The 17567-nt window shown below is 40.1% G+C and overlaps 1 protein-coding gene across 1 annotated transcript; it reads right to left on the reverse strand.

Moving 5' to 3' along the window:
* Window positions 1-5695: 5695 nt before the first annotated feature.
* On the reverse strand, window positions 5696-16963 carry GPRC6A (G protein-coupled receptor, class C, group 6, member A). The gene is made up of 6 exons (XM_010021220.1): window positions 16770-16963; window positions 14770-15073; window positions 12148-12975; window positions 9060-9272; window positions 8148-8271; window positions 5696-6804 (listed from the first exon to the last, which is right to left on the reverse strand). The coding sequence occupies exons 1-6, from the start codon at window positions 16961-16963 to the stop codon at window positions 5696-5698; spliced, it is 2772 nt and encodes a 923-aa protein (XP_010019522.1).
* Window positions 16964-17567: the final 604 nt, after the last annotated feature.

The following is a 17567-nucleotide window of genomic DNA, read 5'->3' on the forward strand; positions in this document are numbered from 1 at the left end:
GGCGGCCGCCGGCAAGGGGGGCCGGTCCAATTGAGAAGCCATCCTGCTCACCTAAGGCAGTACCGCGCTGGGCAAAGCTCGGTTAAGCGAACCGTCGCGGTAGTTCAGAGACATGATTTAGAGTAAGGCAGGCTCAAGGCAACCAACACATACCTGCCCATATCGATGCTTCTGTCGTTTTACCGCTGATTCTCATCCCATGTTTTTCTGTTTATTTCAATTACATGCGATTGCGTCTGCTTAAGTTCAACAAGGACAAGTGTAAGATCTTGCACCTGGGAAAACACAATCCAAGAGTGCAGCACAGGCTGGGATCTGCCTTGCTGGGGGGCATCTCGGAGGGAAGCCTGGTGGACAACAAGCCCAGTATGAGTGAAGAGTGTGCAGCTGCAGCAAAGAAAGCCAACAGGATGCTGGGTTACAACAGCAAGGGCATCACCAGCAGAGATAAAGATGTCACTGTCTCACTCTACTCAGTCCTTGCCAGGCCACCCCTGGAATACTGTGTTCAGTTTTGGTCTCTGTTATACAAAAATGATGTGGAGAAAGTCCAAAGAAGGGCCACAAAGATGATCAAAGGACTGGGAAGCCTGCCATGTAAGGGAAGGCTGAGAGAATTGGTTTTGTTCTGCCTTGAGAATAGGCAGCTCAGGGTAGACCTCATCACCATGTTCTAGTATTTAAAAGGTGGCTATAAAGAAGATGGAGACTCCCTTTTTACAAGGAGTCACATGGAAAAAGGCAAGGGGTAACGGGCACAAATTGCACTGGGGCACATTCCAACTGGGCACAAGCAGAAAATTTTTGACAATGAGAACCATCAGCCATTGCAGTAATCTCCCCAGGGAAGTGGTGGACACACCATCGTTGGACACTTTTAAGATCCAGCTGGACAGGATGCTGGGACATCTAGTCTAGGTCATGCTTTGCCAAGAAAGGCTGGACCAGGTCATCCTTGAGGTCTCTTTGAACCTGATATTCTATGATTTAACTGAAAAAGTTCTAGCTTTGTTTTTTCGTTTCATATCCTGGACATATTAAACCTTGATTAATAAATAGATAAATCAGAAAATGCACCACAGAATACATATTTAGTAAGCAACAGCCCATGTCAGCATGATACCAGTGACATTGTAACTCAGTGTCTTAACAGAATTGGGTCTGATGCATCGAACAGTGGAAGATTTTACATCTCTCAACCAAGCCAGAAGGCCTGCAGATGAACAGAGGAAGTCCCACTCCCCAGGGATGGATCACTGCCCGGCAGCAGCTAAAGTCCGGTGCTCAGCGTGACAGCACAAATGAGGAGTCTTGAACTGTTTGTAGCCAAACCGTCCAGTTTCCTACTTTCAGGAGCAGAGCCAGAGGTAAGCAGCTTTCTCTGAAAGAAAACTGCTGAGAAGAGGAAATAAAAAATTTGTCACCCAAGTGAGTTCTAGTGTCTTTGATTTTTTTTTTTTTTTTTTTTTTTTAGTGTAGGCAATTGTGTGATGGTGAATGTGATTTTTTTTTTTTTTTAATTAAAATGCCATTTGGACAACATTTCATTCTGGAAAGATATTGAAAAAAACCTTTCTTTTCAGTCATGTTGATGTTTTCTCATTCACACACGTATGATTTCCAGTCCAAAAATCATTATGGTAGCAAAATTGCCTTATTATTGGTAAAATATCAAAGCCATTTCAATCCATCTGACTCATACCAAATAAAAAATAACAATTGTAGAACCACAGAATGGTTTGGGTTGGAAGGGACCTTAAAGATCATCTAGTTCCAATCCCTCTGCCACAGGCAGGGACACCTTCTCCTAGATCAGGTTGCTCCAAGCCCTGTCCAGCCTGGCCTTGAACACTTCCAGGGATGGGGCACAGACAGCTTCTCTGGCCAACCTGGTCCAGTGTCTCACCACTCTCACAGTAAAGAATTTCTTGCTAATATTTAATCTAAATCTCCCCTCTGTCAGTTTAAAATCATCCCGCTCTTGTCCTAGCACTAGATGTTCTTGTAAAAAGTCACAAATAATAATTAAATAACAGTAATTTAAAAACCCCAATCTTCCCACATTCTGTTTCAGAACAAAATTTCTGTCTGCAAATGAGCCATTCTCTGAACAGAAGAATCCAACTCCTTGAATCACTGCTCCACAGTGGGTTTCTCATGTCCTTCTAAAAATAACGAGTATGCACCTCTTTGTGAAACACACACACACACACCAAGCAGCTCTGTCCTCTTTCAGAATATTATCAGGGAGATGAAGACACATCAATTGAAACGACCTAGAGAGTGATACTAGGGTTATAGTCTGTCTGTAGCCCCTTTGCCTTCTTCCTGCTCAAAGAGAGCAGAGTGCTGCCAAGCAGTACTCCTTGTCCCTGGAGACACAGCTGGGAGGGGTAGGAAGAGTCAGCACATCAGGGCTCGGCTGCTCAGTCTAGTATGTTATGAGCAGCATCCCAAACACTGCTATGAGTTGCTAGTCATGCCGGTAACCCACACATTTAGAGTCACTGTAGTTTGAATTGCTGTCAGCAGAGCTACTGGGGGAAGCCTGCAGCTCACATGAATAGTTCCCAGCACTCACCAAAGAACTGCTCTAAAGATTACAGGCAGCTGAAAGGCATCTGCACAGCTGCTAGAGCTACTGAAATCTTGAGGGAATTATCCGCTGGACTAGAGGACTTGAAAAAACATGGTAGCCTTCATAGTGTTCATTCTCCCTAACGATACTGTATGCTGTGACTTCAGAATACATCATTTGGCATTATTAGCAATGAATGACATAAAATCCAAAAAGGTTAAATAGTGTTAACAGTTAAAGCACCCTCCTGCTGACATCAACAAACGGCATTTTCTCACTTCACTTCTCCATGAACAGCACTGTAACTGGGGGCATTTGCCCTCCCTTTTTGTTCTTGGAGATGGAAAATGTGCAGGTGGGCACACATGGATGCCCACACATGGTGGGCATGCACACTTTGAGAAATGATGCTGGGACCTTTATAAAGTAAGCAATCAGAGCATGCTCTGAGCCAGAAAGAAGAGCTGATCTCTTTGGCCCTGCACTCTGAACCACGGGCCGTGATTCTGGGAAGGCCATGCCAAAGCTTTGCTATGACTCGGGAAGGTGATTCCTGTTCTGTGCTCTGAGGATGAAAATCTGTTTCAGGCTCATTCAATGTCCCCGTGCCTGGTAACAGGAATAGATTACTGGAATACTTACTGTTGCGGGAAGGGGAATACTTGCAAATGCTGCCTTTAGCATCATGAACCCTGATTTTCAGCTTTTTCATATTTTCTGTACGAGGTAGAAAAAGCCCCTTATGTTCTACCTACATATGATCACTTGCTTCTTGCAGACAAGGCATTTAAAAACATGTGTAACGCAGCTTGGTATAGCATCTCTCTTTTTTCTTCCAAGTTTAGGTAGCGTATCTGTTACATCCTCCCAACACCAGCACGACTGTGCTTTACGCTGAAGACATGAGCTGCTGGAGAGGCAGAAGTAGAATGCAGGACTCCTTTGAAGTTCTGACATATGTGGTGTATCCTTAAAGATACCTCCATAGAGATGTTCATGTTGCTGTTGCCACACCTGTTCCTCAAGACACTTTCCTTGTTGTCCTGTGGAGGGAATGCCCTATTTAACCTAACACACATTTCTAAGGTGCAGTCTGAGATCTGCAGTGGAAACACTCTACAGCTGCATGTGTTGCTGCTGTTCAAGGCTAAACCACAGTTCATGGAAAAAAGTAAGAAAATTAAGTAAGTAAACTCAATTTTAAATAGCAATATGGCTTTAATCATCCCCTTTCATATATCTTCAATACACAGTACACTCAACAGTTTTGAAAACAATAAATACAAGGAAAAAGTTCAAGCCAAATGAACTTTTCTAACCAGCTGAGTGTTGACAGTCATTGTGCAAAGTAAGCTTCATGTCTCTCTTCTAGGGAGAGAGTTCTTGTTGCGTTGGCAGCCAAACTGCAGGAATTTAAACCATATTGTGCATAACTTCACATTCAGAACAGCATTTGCAACAACTGATGTGTACACAGCATTCATCTTAGAAATATATGTGCATAAACCTTCTTCTAATCATCTACAGAACTTACATAACTACTCAAGTATGTAAGTTGCAGCCTAGCCATTCAAATGACTTAAAAAATGGCTTCATGGATACATAGTGTATATATATATATAGTCTACACATTGCAATGATTTAATTGCCTATGTCCATTGTTGAAGTGTGATTTATAGCTATTTTAACAAAACATGAGTAGAAAAAATCATACAGATAAGGTTTACAATATATGAATAGAAATGTACATAACAATAATACAATATGCCTGTGTAATACCCAATGTACAGAACTTTATTTTGGCCTGCACAACATCCAGTTATTCCATACTGAAACAGAAGTATGAACAAAACTCAACGAATTTAGTATTATTTCCCAGTAACATAGCACAGAGGTTAAAATAGCAAAGTTACTATGGCCCGACTTTATAAACACGGAAAAATATTTTTCATGGTCCTGTATTGGTAACATAGCTCTGCTGTTTAGGGCTTGAAAAAAGTCTGAGTTGCTTTTGTCCTGAAAGGAAAATTCTTCCTCTTCAGAACGTTCCTTTTGCATCTTGTACAGAAGGCACAGCGCAGCTGCACTGATGGAGCTACAGAGTAGAGGCTCATACAGCACAGCTCATGTCAGTTCATTCTTGTGCTATTTCTGCATACTGGAACGGTGCCTTGTCATTTTCTTGTTGAAAATCAGATTTTTAAAATATGTATGAAAAAAGCTAGAATTCCGAGGATGTGCTTATGCTGATCCTGGTAGTTACATTCTTTATGCTAGTGAGAGGAAATAATGCTTGTAAGTAAGTTTTGACATTACACATTGACATTAGATCCTCAGCTAAGAGGACATCTGGCGATAAACACAGTGGGTTGTCTGTCCTCATGGTCAGAGGAGGTGAATCGGTGTTTTTCCTCTGAGTATGAGGAAAAAAAGTAGATGAACATACAGATAACTACAGAACTTCAGAGAAATTCTTAGATTTTTAGATAGGCCTGTCTCTAGTTGGTTATCGTCCTGGTAAATACAAGGAACTTTGAAAGTTACTGCAGCTCTCGTCTGGAATAAGATGTGCAATTTTGGGGAGAAAAAAAAAGGATTCACTGATAGCAGGTGAAAAGGGTTACTTTGGGATATTCAGGAGAATGGAAAGCCTATCTTAAAAGTGGAGACTAAAGGACTGGGCTTGTTTATCCTAGCAAACAAAGGCTGCGAGAGGGTTCTGTTTGATGTGTAAAACAGAGCCAGGTGAGAAGAAGAGCTCCTTAAACAATTGTGCATCAGAGATGCAAAAAAAGTGGGGTAAACACGTATAGTCCCACCTACATGCCTGTGAGAAATCATAATTTCCTGAGGCTTCTGCCTCACTCAAGGAAGTGAGGTTGCAGAGTAGGTTTCTGCAGGTCTACATGAGCAGCCAGGGAAAGAAGGGAGCTAGGACCCGGGCTTTATGAGCCAGGAAAGCCTTTCAAACCTGGTAATGGATAACTGCTTAAGTACCAGGGGAGGAGGCATTTTGTGTGGCCTGCTCTCCTTGGGGATGGCAAAAGGAAAGACACTTGAAAGAGAAATGGCTTCTTAAGATCGCTTTTCATCTTCAAGTACTTTAGGACTGGCCAGTCATATGCTGGAGACTCTTTTCCTTGCAGCATTTTTAGGAAGAACTTTCCCTTTTATTAGTGTCTGTCCAGGCACTTGGAAATGGCAGTTTCCATTCACAGAGTTTTTCTGAGATTTACATGAGTCTGAGACAGTAGCTCGGGAGCTGGAAGACTTTGAATCCAAAGAAATCTGACTAACAGTAATGCTGCTTGCGCTTTTGGAGGAATATGTGTAAATCATTTTGAGAAAGGCAGATTTTGTGTTTGTTTCTTGCTTGTAAATGATGATATAGCACTTTGGAAGAAAAGTGCAGCAGAGGATTCCATAATTGGATATTAGAACAACTATGATTTCCACTGCTGGCAGGTATTTGCCAAATGTAGTTGCATAGACAGGGATAAACACAATCCATGCTATAAAGTAAATGAGCATGCCAAAGGTGATGAATTTAGCTTCATTGTAGTTCTCTGGCAACTTCCTACCTTTAAAGGCAAATATGAAACAAATGAAGGCTAGGGCAGCAATGTAGCCCAACATAATCCCAAAAGCCAAAATAGAGCCCTCATTGCACTCCAGAATTATTGCTCTTGAGATTGAGAAATTTTGCTTTACGAAAGGTGCCCTAAATATCAGCCAGAAGGTGCAAATGATAACTTGAATTCCAGTGCAGGTGACCACAACGGGAATAGGTTTATACATACATTTCAGGAAATTCTGCAGCTTGGGATCAAAGCTGAAGGCTAGTAAAATTTTTAGTGACTTTATTAAAATACATGAAATGCAGAGTGCGAAACTTATGCCAAAGAGGGCTTGCCTAGTTTTACACTTGAATTCTGTGGGTTCATCTATGAAGAAGGTGGTACTTAAAAAAATTAAGAAGTGGCTGAAGAGAATAATGTAGCAGACAGTTAGACCTCCAGATGCCTTTACAACTGGCGTGTTCAAGTTTCTAGTGAATATTACACTAATTGACAAAACCAACACAACCCCAAAAGCAGAGAGGAAGAGGAGGAAAATAGCAAACCAGTCAGTCCAGGCAAGGAAAAGGATTGTCTTGCTGTAGCATGTGGTACTATTGACGGGAGCCCAGTAGGTTTTGTTGTCACATTGGTAGCAGTAATCCATATCTGAAAGCAGAAAAAAGAAGGTAACTTAGAAACCCAGAGTAAATAAACCGCACAGTGAATTATCGAGGCTCGAGACAGATGAAACACAGGAGCAATGTGGGAAGGGATGCTAAGGGGAATACACAGGGATGATTGCTTCCGACTATTGATGTCGCTGCCCAGGCGGCGGAGCTGCAGGACTGCAGTGACAGCAGTGGCAGAGGTGGCAGCAGCAACAAAGGACGAATGCCTGCCAGCTGGGAGCAGGGGCTACCTGCAGCCAGGGGCAAGGAGAGGACAGGGAGAATGACCAGGGTCCTGAAACTGCCTTGGACATCTCTGACAGGCGATATGTGACCTGGCCAGAGCTCAGGACAGGCAAACTTTAACTGATACCTGAATAATGACTTGAGAGTAAATCAATTCTCTTTCAGAAATTTGAACTATGCTTCTTTCATTTACCTATTTTGACAAGAAAAAACCCCTGCTTTCTCTTTACAGACAGCTTTTGAAATACAACAGCAAGAATAAACATTGCTTTAGACTATGCTTTGACAGGTTAGGTTTGCTTTAAAATTCCTCTCCTCTGATATGGAGAAATTTCACAATTGTTTGAATTTAAAATTGCCTTCTGCTCTCAGGATATTAGAAGTACATTGCACCACAATTTTCTTAATTCCATTCTCTGTTCCATACTTAATTTTCCTCTTCAAAAATTTTGCTGAAACTTATAAATGAACTAGTGGTAAAATACACTTAAGTTTTGATAAAAGAAAACATTGCTGTACAGTTATATCAAACTTTGCAGTACTCCCTGGTAAGACAAAGAAACCCCACCTGGTAAGCAAAATACATAACCCTTGAACTTTGTAGGCTTATAGAATGGTTTGGGTTGGAAGGAACCTTAAAGATCATCCAGTTCCAACTCCCTTGCCAATGGCAGGGACACCTTCAAGTAGACCAGGTTGCTCAAAGCCTCGTCCAGCCTGGCCCCAGGGATTGGGCAGCCATAACTTAATGTCTCACCACCTTCATAGTAAAAAAATTCTTCCTTATTGGTCTGGGTGTACTGTGGAAAAGCAGGGAAGCAAGAGTCAATCTCACTGATGAATCAGACAGAATTTTCATCCGAGCAAAGGATAATGCTAGTCAGATGGACAATCTAATTGCTTTTAGTTTGGTCTTCTAAAAAGCATTTGAACAGAGTTTTATAGACTAAACACTCATATTCGGGAAATTGAGCATAAACAAATATGTTAATCCCACTCCAAAATTATACCCAACGTTGCCAAGGCACATTATACTCAAACAAAACCATTTTATTGATGTCTAAATAAGCCTTTATTTGGATCACCATTCCTTACCTGTTTGATTGCTGTAATGGTTTTCTGGGCAGTAAACACACTCATAGCAGCACGTGTGTGGACTTCCTGTAACCTTTTTCATCTGCCCTGGTGTGCAGTGCTGGGAGCATGTTGACTGAACCTTCTGCAGTGTGCAGAGAACAACAACAAAAAATCAGCTCAGGCTTAACTAACTATGAAGAAACATCAGCAAGTGACAGGCTGGGGCATTCTCTACATGGCAATTTTACTTTTTGGCCCTAAATGTCAATCAGTGGAATTGTCTGTACCTTTAAAATCCAGATCAAGGCGTCTCATCCGATTTGAACCTGGATTTTAGTCTGCTGAATTAGTCAACTCTAAAGAAATCCCATCTGATGAGGGATTTGAGTGGGCTCCTTCACAAGTGAGATCCTGAAACCCTGCTCATCTGTTCTGAGCTATGCGGGACACCTGGGCTCAGGAGAAACACCTCAGTGGTTGCTCTGCACTGCAGCTCTGATGTTCCTGAACCTCAGCAGCTCAACTCTGAGCCATGAAGGGTGAGTGAACCACCCTAGGGTGTGTGTTCAGGGCCTTCTCTCGAGGTCTGAGTTAAGGTCCTCCTTCCAAAGACCATTTTTTGTAAAATGGAGAAACAGTCCAGAGGGACACAGGAACAGCATCCTTAGGACAGATGTAAATTTTCCTCTTAGGAAACTTCCTACAAACACTCTGGAGAAATAACTCAGTTTCAAATCACTGAGTCTGCTTACAGGCTAACATGCTTCTCAATGTGCATGAGAGTTGTTGAATATACCCAGAGAGGGCTCTTAGTTCTAAATGAAGAATATGAAACCACAAGAGAGATTTCTAGCTGACACATACTTCAGTTGAAAGGAGAAGAAAACATACAAACGAATTTCATACGTCTTGTCAAGAATTAAAAGTTACCTTTAAATCCAGAAATTCTTTTTTTTTCTCTTCATCCTCAAAGATGAAGTCACCTTTCTCCGGGTCATATTCTGCCATAGTGGTGATTTTCATGTGGCCATCAATCTCTTTCCAAAGAAGTACATCATAACTGGTGCTCATGTCTCCATTGGAGTCAAACTTGATTTCTCTATCATCATAAATGACTGTAACATTTTTAAGTTCTTCAAGAAGCTGAACAGAAGTATAAGGATTGGTAACATACATCAGTATCATGTCAGTGGGATAAACTCAGTAATTTAACGCCTTTATGGTAGTATCAAGTTGAAAAGAAACGTTGCTTCTTAGAAGTAAAAGAAATCTTAAAATTAAAAGCAATTCTTATAACTGTTAATTTGATGTCAGATATGGAATTACTTCATTTAGGCAATCCTGTTGACCTCAAAAATTTATCAATTAAAAAATCGTAATTTCTTAACTCTGTGCAGTGTGTACAAATGGTCATGTTAATATTTTTTTCCAGCCTTGGAAATTTTGGTGTGACAATAGGAAAGAAAAAATTTTTGCTTGTAAGTACTAATGGCCCTTTGGAATTGCCCTTCTTGTAAGGAATGATTGTGAGCAATGCTCCTGCTGTTACTTTACTGTCACCAGAGTTGATATGGGTAACCTTCGCTTCCCAAGTAAGCTCTGCCAGTGTGTCTAGAAATATCTAACATTGTTTTCAGCTGTGACTCTGACTCATATTGTGTATTACAAGGTGAGACTCAGAACTGTTCAATGAACAATACATGCCAGCTTGCTCAGATGAAGTGATCAATGGCACAATAGGAATAAACAGCACAGGCATATTTGATAGATTATACAAAATATCAAAACAAGCATGCTTTGATAAATCAATTGTCCAGCTTTATATTGCAACCCATTCTGTTCAACAGGGGAAATTTCTGTCTCCCTCATCACAGACAGCCAGATCATAAATTTCTGTGTGGAACTAGAAAAGGACAGGTTTAAGACCTGTATAACCCACTCCGAATTCATGGGGAGACCACAGAATAGCTTTCATTAGCTACCGTGGTTCTTAATTAAAGCAAAGACTTTATCCTTTTACAGACCTAGTAATTTTTGGCAACAAGGATTAATTGACAAGAAAACCCCCCAAGATTTTGATGAAAGGGTGAATTTAACTGTCCTTTGAAAAGCAAGCTCTTACATGGATCCATTTGTGATATCTGTATCATTTAGTTAACGTGCTGACAAGTGTATTACTTCAATATGCTTTGGCAAATATATGTATATAACACATCTGGTGTATATAACATATCGTTTTTTCATGTATAACAATTTTTTTTTTTGAGAGTTCAGGTACTCTCACTGCCTCTGTACCAATTTATGAAGAACCACAGTGTGCTTCTAACCAATATTGCATTTGAGCTGGATGTTGCATAGTTGTGTGGGACTGAATAGGAAATTTTTTACTGTATATACTCAGGCTAGTCATTTAGTCTTTCTCTTCACCACTTTTCCACTTTCTATAGCAAAACGGGAACAACAGAGCTTTTTCAGTACTTCTTGAGCTTCAGACAGAAGGGGCTAATTAATTACCAACATTTTAATGTAACTGATGGTTATTTTTGCAAAGTCTATAGCACCAATGAATTTAATTTTTCTGTATGTGATGTGTGATATGGATTAGTTCTATCTTAAGTTTTATGTATATATATATCTATTTCTAGAGGGTTTAGATTTAGTGTAGAGGAAATAAGTTATGAAAACAGCACAGGGAGAATAACTATCTCAGTGTATTCATGAGTTCTTTGACTCTTAACAGGAATCTTAATTTGTGTTGTTTGGGTTTTAAATCGGCAACGATGTACATGCAGCTCTGTAGAGCTGCTTCCACTGCAGAGAAGTCCTGAATTTGTCCCAGTTGCATTTACAAATTCATGTAAAATTCTGAATTTTATTTTTTTTTGTTTTAATTATTATTTCAAATCTCCTATCTTGGTTTGACCTGCCCTGACCTAGGATAAGAGGTCAGAGCAAATCAGAATGTTTCAGTGGTTGTTTGACTTTTAAATGAACTTTGGTTTAATCCTCTGAGTAAAAGTGTGTAAAAGCGAATACTCCTGAGTGGGTTCTTGGGTAAAAGGTCAGGTCAGGTTTACTTGTCTGATTTTAACTCTTCTTTTCCCTCCCAATAGAGTTTGATAACAAATACCTCACCCATTTTAAAGATTTTGTCTGATTTTCTTACCAGTCACTTCAGTATAAATCAAGATCAGACAGAGAAAAGTCTGTTGCATTTTCACTTAGAAGTAAAGATTCATTATGAAGGAAATAATAGCCTGAATTCAGGAGAAGGAGACAGACAAAGAGACAGGGTGGGGGGAGAGAGAGAAGGCAAAATTGAAACTCCTTGGTGAATGCTCCTGTCCTGCAACATCCCCATCTCTCAAGAGTACTCATTACTGTGTATTACAGTGGTCTGTGGCAACAGAACTGACCACTAGTAGCTGAATACCTGATAGGTCAGCTGTAGATTGACTATACATTTTATTCTATCCCATATGAGTAGCTAGGAAGACATTCCAGCAAGGATCCTACAGACTGGAACCTTTGTCCAAGCTGGTGCCTACTCTGTGTGCTCTTTGAGGGTGACAGGAAAATGTTAGGGTAGCTAATGAAGTCCAGCAGGTAAAAACCCCTTCTAACACTTGTGGAGTCAAGTGTCAGCCACTGCTGTGGTACCCATGAAGGAGGAGATGGTGGGCATGCAGTTACTCACCATCAGTTAGCTATATGCATGTGAAATGCAGTAATGGTTCTCTACCTACAGCGGAACACAGCCATGGCTTAGCACCAGGAGCCTCTGCATCTACATGGGCCAAAAAAGAGGAAGACAAATCTGGAGTCTAGTTCTCATCACTGCAGCAGTTAGATACTGCTGCTTTAGCACATAGCCTGCAATTTCAGTTGGTGAAGGAAAGCCAGAACAGGAATAAAAAGTCTAGTAAGAGGACCAAGCTAGTAAATCCAGGAATGTGGGAGCAAAAATGAGATGAAAGTTATGCAAAGAGAAAGAGACCTGAAAGAATTAACATCATACCTCCCAAGGAGTGAAGGCAGAGGGATCCTTGCAGTTTCTGTTTTTGCATAGCCCTTTAATGGCGTAAGCAATGGTATACACTGCAAGTATAGTGCTATGGATAAATCCCGACTCAATGTTAGCATTCAGAAAGTCATCTTTCCAGATCTGGTGTTTATTCTCAACATTTTGCAGTAGATCATCCTGGGACTGGTTTGAAATACATGCTTGAAAATCATGATATTCCAGGTGTGCACAGGCTGACAAAAGCATAATATATTCACGTAAAAACTTGTTGTTGTCAGCAGGCATTTCATGAAGGTTTCTCAGAAAGTCTTGGAAAGCGAAGCTGTCTCTGCTTTTAAAGCCAAATCCCACAATGGTTCCCAGCTGTCTGATATTGGGAATTGTACTAATTTTGACTGCAGAAGACCAGTTATCACTTGCAATCCAGACTTTATTTACATTCCTCTCAATTGCCTTATTAAATAGCTTGAGCACATGGAACTGTCTCATAAAGACAACAATAACATTTACTCTGGTTTCCTTGACAATCTTCTCAACTGCACGATCAACTTTGGTGTGAAAGGTGTTGTCAGAGAGATAGGCAGGCAGCATTTCTTTAAAAGCTATGCAAACGTTGTTTGCCATGGCCTGGACCCCAAAGCTCTCCACAGCGAACCGCCCGTTGTCGTCATCAGTGGCTATTACTCCAATCCAATTCCACCCCGACTCACTGATCAAGTGGACCATTGCTCTTGTCTGATGAAAATCACTGGGGATAGTCCTGAAGAAAGAAGGAAACCGGATTTTGTCGCTGAGGATTTCAGCTGATGATGCAGGACTGACCTAGGAAGAGTGAACAATTCAGTTATGGAGGTGGTCTCCTCCAATGGACACCAAGAGATCCAAACCTGCCACAATTCCTCTTTCATCCATCCTGACCCAGGCTCCCTCCTCCTGTGAGTGAGTATTAGTAAGATGCAGCCAAATGGGGCAGGTTCCCTTGCCTTGCTCTTAGGATGCAGACTCATGCCCAATACCACTGCCACTATTCTTATTTTCATCCACATAATTCAGTGAAGGCAGAGAATAAAACTTTTCAAAATGGGTATGACAATTATGCCAGTATAATGGTTTTGGTCTACTCTGTTCAGATACCATCAACCTGCTATTCGAAACAATATTTAAAACATTGGAAGCATTAATAAGTTTGAGCACTCACACACACACACACATATATATATTTTGTTTCCAAAATTTAATTACACTATTTTAAAAAGATCATTAAGTCTGTTAGAACCTCCCACAAAAACAAACAGTAACCAATACTACAGAATACTAGAACACTTTTAGATAAACAGTTTGCTACCTTTTTTCCTGTGAATGTAGCTAGAAAAATGTAAATGGAACATTGTTATTTAAATCTTTCTAGTTTTAATCCTTTTCTATTTGTTTGCAGGAGTGTTTTTTTCTTACATTTCCTACATTGCTTGACAGTTCTTTAAATACATGCTTTCCAAAATGAGAGTCATCCATCTGGAGGGGTGTACTAAATCTTACTGATGTCAGAAAATTACAGGTGACATTGATGAGAAAAATCTGCTGGGTCACCTTTCTCGTCTCTGCAACCCAATGCAGATTTGTTTCATCACTTGCCTTTTTATGATGTTCAAGTGTGGCATTTTAATTTTCATACTGACTATAGCTCCTTCGGTGGAGCTGAAGGTCATAATTACTTCCTGCCACCGCAGAGAAGATTCAGTTAGAAGTTATGTTTGGTTCAGATTTTGTGTCTTTCCATGTGTTTGGTTACCATGTACTTTGCAGTGAAGTAATTTATCTCAAATTGCCCAACCTAACGTGAAAAGAGGAACGTGTGGAAGTTGATGTCTTTTTTCCTTGTTCATTCTGGCCTGGACCACAACTCTTTTATAGTAATGAAAGTAGAAACGTAAGCATCAGCCTAAGCGCAAGTGTGGGACTACTATTCCTAGAGAGGTCAGAAATAGAGAAGGATGTTTTGTGAAGAACCGGTGTGGGTTTGTAGTGTTGTGTTCTTTCTCTTCTACAACTGTTTGAAGAGCAACAGGAGTAAAACTGTTTTAGAGCAATATTCCTCACTTCCCTGCCCGTAGTTATGACAGACTCTAACACCTAATCTCTCTCAGGCAGGAGAGAATTTCCAATTTACTGACTAAATCTAATATGATTCCTCCGCCACCCCTGACTTAAGACTGGGTATTGTCATATTCACCACCAGCCAGTCTAGACATGATGGGTGGAACTTTATTGCCTGTACAATGTGCCTTGTCACTCAAGGCACACTGGAGTAACTGGCATAGTCATTCAGGACTGACTAATGGCACTGCCAGGCTAGCATGAGCCCAGCATCATCCTGAAACAGCACTCAGAGGCAGGTGCCTTGGGCATATAAAATAGCCCTTACTGAGTTTGTTTGGTCAAGTGAACCAAGCCCTTCGTTTGGAGCTGAGTCCCACCCCTCCTGATGTCCTTAGATTGAGCCGAATCCCGCTCTATAGCAAGAGCAGCTTTTGCATTCCCTGCAATCAGAGCCACACCTTTATTCTAAATCTGGTAAATGGCCCTTTGACCAAACCAAATCAATTGCCTCAAACCCACCTGTGGGATTAGTTGCAAAGCCAACAGCCTTGAAACTGCCATCGACACCTCTGAGTAGGTGGCTCCAGTGACAGCCTTAATCCTCGGGATGTAGTCTGAGTAGTTACACTTGAACTCCACAACATCCTCAGAAGAATTGAATTTAGACAGAAACCTCAGAGCAGATGCCATGGCTTTTGTAACTTCTGCACATGTGTCATAGATTTCATAGCCCAGAGTAACTCCAGGTAGGAGCGTTGAATTGTTGATCATCTCAATAGCATGTATCATTGCAAGTGTCTGAAGAAAAATTTGAATTTCAAACCTGTCAGGAAACACAGAAGCTTCATTTTAGAAAAACATTACTGGGAATAAAGCTGAAGCAAAGTCCATTTTGAATATATCCCTTAGAATTTGACAACTACTGAAAAGAAGTGATAGAATGTTTTCTGTGATTTGCATGGGTTTTAGTGTAACAAAGATTAGAAACAGTGTATTTTTGCCTTTCCTAAATGGGAGATTAAGCAAAATAAACACAAAATTTAACCTGAGCAAAAGTGGGTTTTTGAAGGAAAAACAAACAAACAAACAAATAAACAAAACACATAAAGAACTCCAACAAACCCACAAAAGAAAATCCTCAAAAAAACCCCCAAAATAACAACAAAAAAAAAACCCAAAAAAACCTCAAAAACCTAGAAAAAACCAATCAAAACCCAGGTACTAAAAATTAAATTTCATGTTACACAAAAATTTGCAAGTGATATATTCAGCAAGCATCTGCGAAGTCAGTGGGGCTATTGCAATTTACTTCATCTGACCAGTAAGCTTTTTTAAAAGTTTACTTTGTTATTTACTTTAAAATAAAGCATGAAATAAAGAAAAGAAAGGACTAAATATGTCAGAAGAGAAAAAGATATTTCAGAGGCTGAGGTCTTCTAGTGCTTGAATTGATTTTCCCAAAATCCTCTCTAAACCTGGTGAAGTTAGTATAGCTATTCCCCTTATCTCCAGGAGATATTATGAGATGCTTAATCAGAACTGTGCTAGCACAGAATGTCTGCAGTACAAGCTACCCTCCTTTCAGCCAAGCTTCTCTGAAGTTTACAAATCTTGCCAACTAAATTAAATTTCAAATGGACCTCAGGCAATTTATGTTTCCATAGAAAAATAATGGAAGACTGACAAAATTTTGAACTTTGTCATATTTTGAAATAATCCACATGGATACCTGCATATCCAGCTGATTATTAGATTCAGAAGTGGGATTAAGTTGCATGTAAAATTCAAATAAAATTTGAGGATTTGCACCTCTATCAAAGTTAAAGAAAATGCATTTTTGGAATTCCTGGGCTTAGGAAAGCTTTGTTATATACTTAAAATGAAATTTTTCCAGCAGGTTTTCTTTACATGGTTTCCAGAAAAAACTATGTTTCAATCACAGCAGGATTCGGGGACAATAAAATAAATATTCTGATGCACAGTCTGAACTTGAATGCATACGTGACAGGGTGTTTTATATAGTCTAACATAATGCCACATTTATAATACAAAGTATAATAATTACAATCTAATCAGCAAGGTACCATCATAGATTACAGTTGAGCTGCCCTGTGAAATGGGGGGAATACTTTAATATGTGCTTAGCTAAAACAGAGGAGTCTGCCTGTGTCCAAATCATGTAGGTACAACTTCATAACAAATAATGAACAACTGCACAGTAGAGTACTTCAGATATGATTCACAAACCTCCAGGGCTATTTGGTTTTATATGAAGATTGAAATAGGATCCAATGCTTATTTCCTTCCTGAGGCAGTCATGGCATTTTTCATTGTAACTTTGCCATATTTTATTATCCTGTCTTAATTTACACACTATGTATGTGATGTCCAAGGTCTTCTTAAAGACTAAGAAATGCAAGATAACCAGATTTTTCTGATAGAAATCTTAATAGAAGAGAGACATGCCTGATACCAATGATCATTTCTTTGCTATATATGTAATTTCCAATATTACTCACCCAGCGCAATTCTGAATGACTGGCTTGATAGGATATTCTTCTGGATGCAACATTTCGCTATGAACTGCGAACAAGCCTCCAATAACAATGTCCCCTGGAGAACTGGCACCCACAATGTCACCAGTATTCTGGCAAGAGAAAACAATATCAGTGCTGATCACAAAGCAGGGGATCAAAAATCTAACAAATGCCATGTTCCTGTTTCACTTGCTCACTACCAGCTTTAAGGCAATTAAGTGAGCTGCAGAGCCAACAAGGACTCCTATGTTGTCTGTAAAACAACAGCAAAGGAAAAAGGCTGCACTTGAAAGTTAGCCACACCTCATGAGCTGCTTGTATTTGCTTCACTGGCTGAGGCTATTTTGCTGAAGGTACTAAAGCAATGCTGTCACAGAGAATATGAGGTTGCAGGAAATGTTGGACATAAAATCTCTTCTGCTGTGTTCAGAGTTTACTATACCTGAAACACTTGGCAAATATTTTGGTATAAATTTGGGCTTGTCTTGAATTCCTTCCAACTGAGTGTAGGTGTGAAGTAGCAATCATGTAATTTGGTAGTGATATTGCTGTGACTATATTTTAGGGCTCTGGTCCAAAGAGTACTGAAAAAAGACCACTCTGCCACACAGTGCTTTAGATCAGACTCTGGTCCAAAAAAAACCTCACGACCAACCCCAAACAATCAAAAGACTGCTTTTTTCTCAACCATTTTCTTGTAAGTTTTAAAATATTTGTATAAAAATGGTTTGGATAAGCTAATATTCGTGGTTCTGGTGCACACACAGCTCCTACGGACTT

Source organism: Nestor notabilis, unplaced genomic scaffold, assembly GCF_000696875.1.
Source record: "Nestor notabilis isolate BGI_N333 unplaced genomic scaffold, ASM69687v1 scaffold19568, whole genome shotgun sequence".
Taxonomy (NCBI): Eukaryota; Metazoa; Chordata; class Aves; order Psittaciformes; family Psittacidae; genus Nestor; species Nestor notabilis.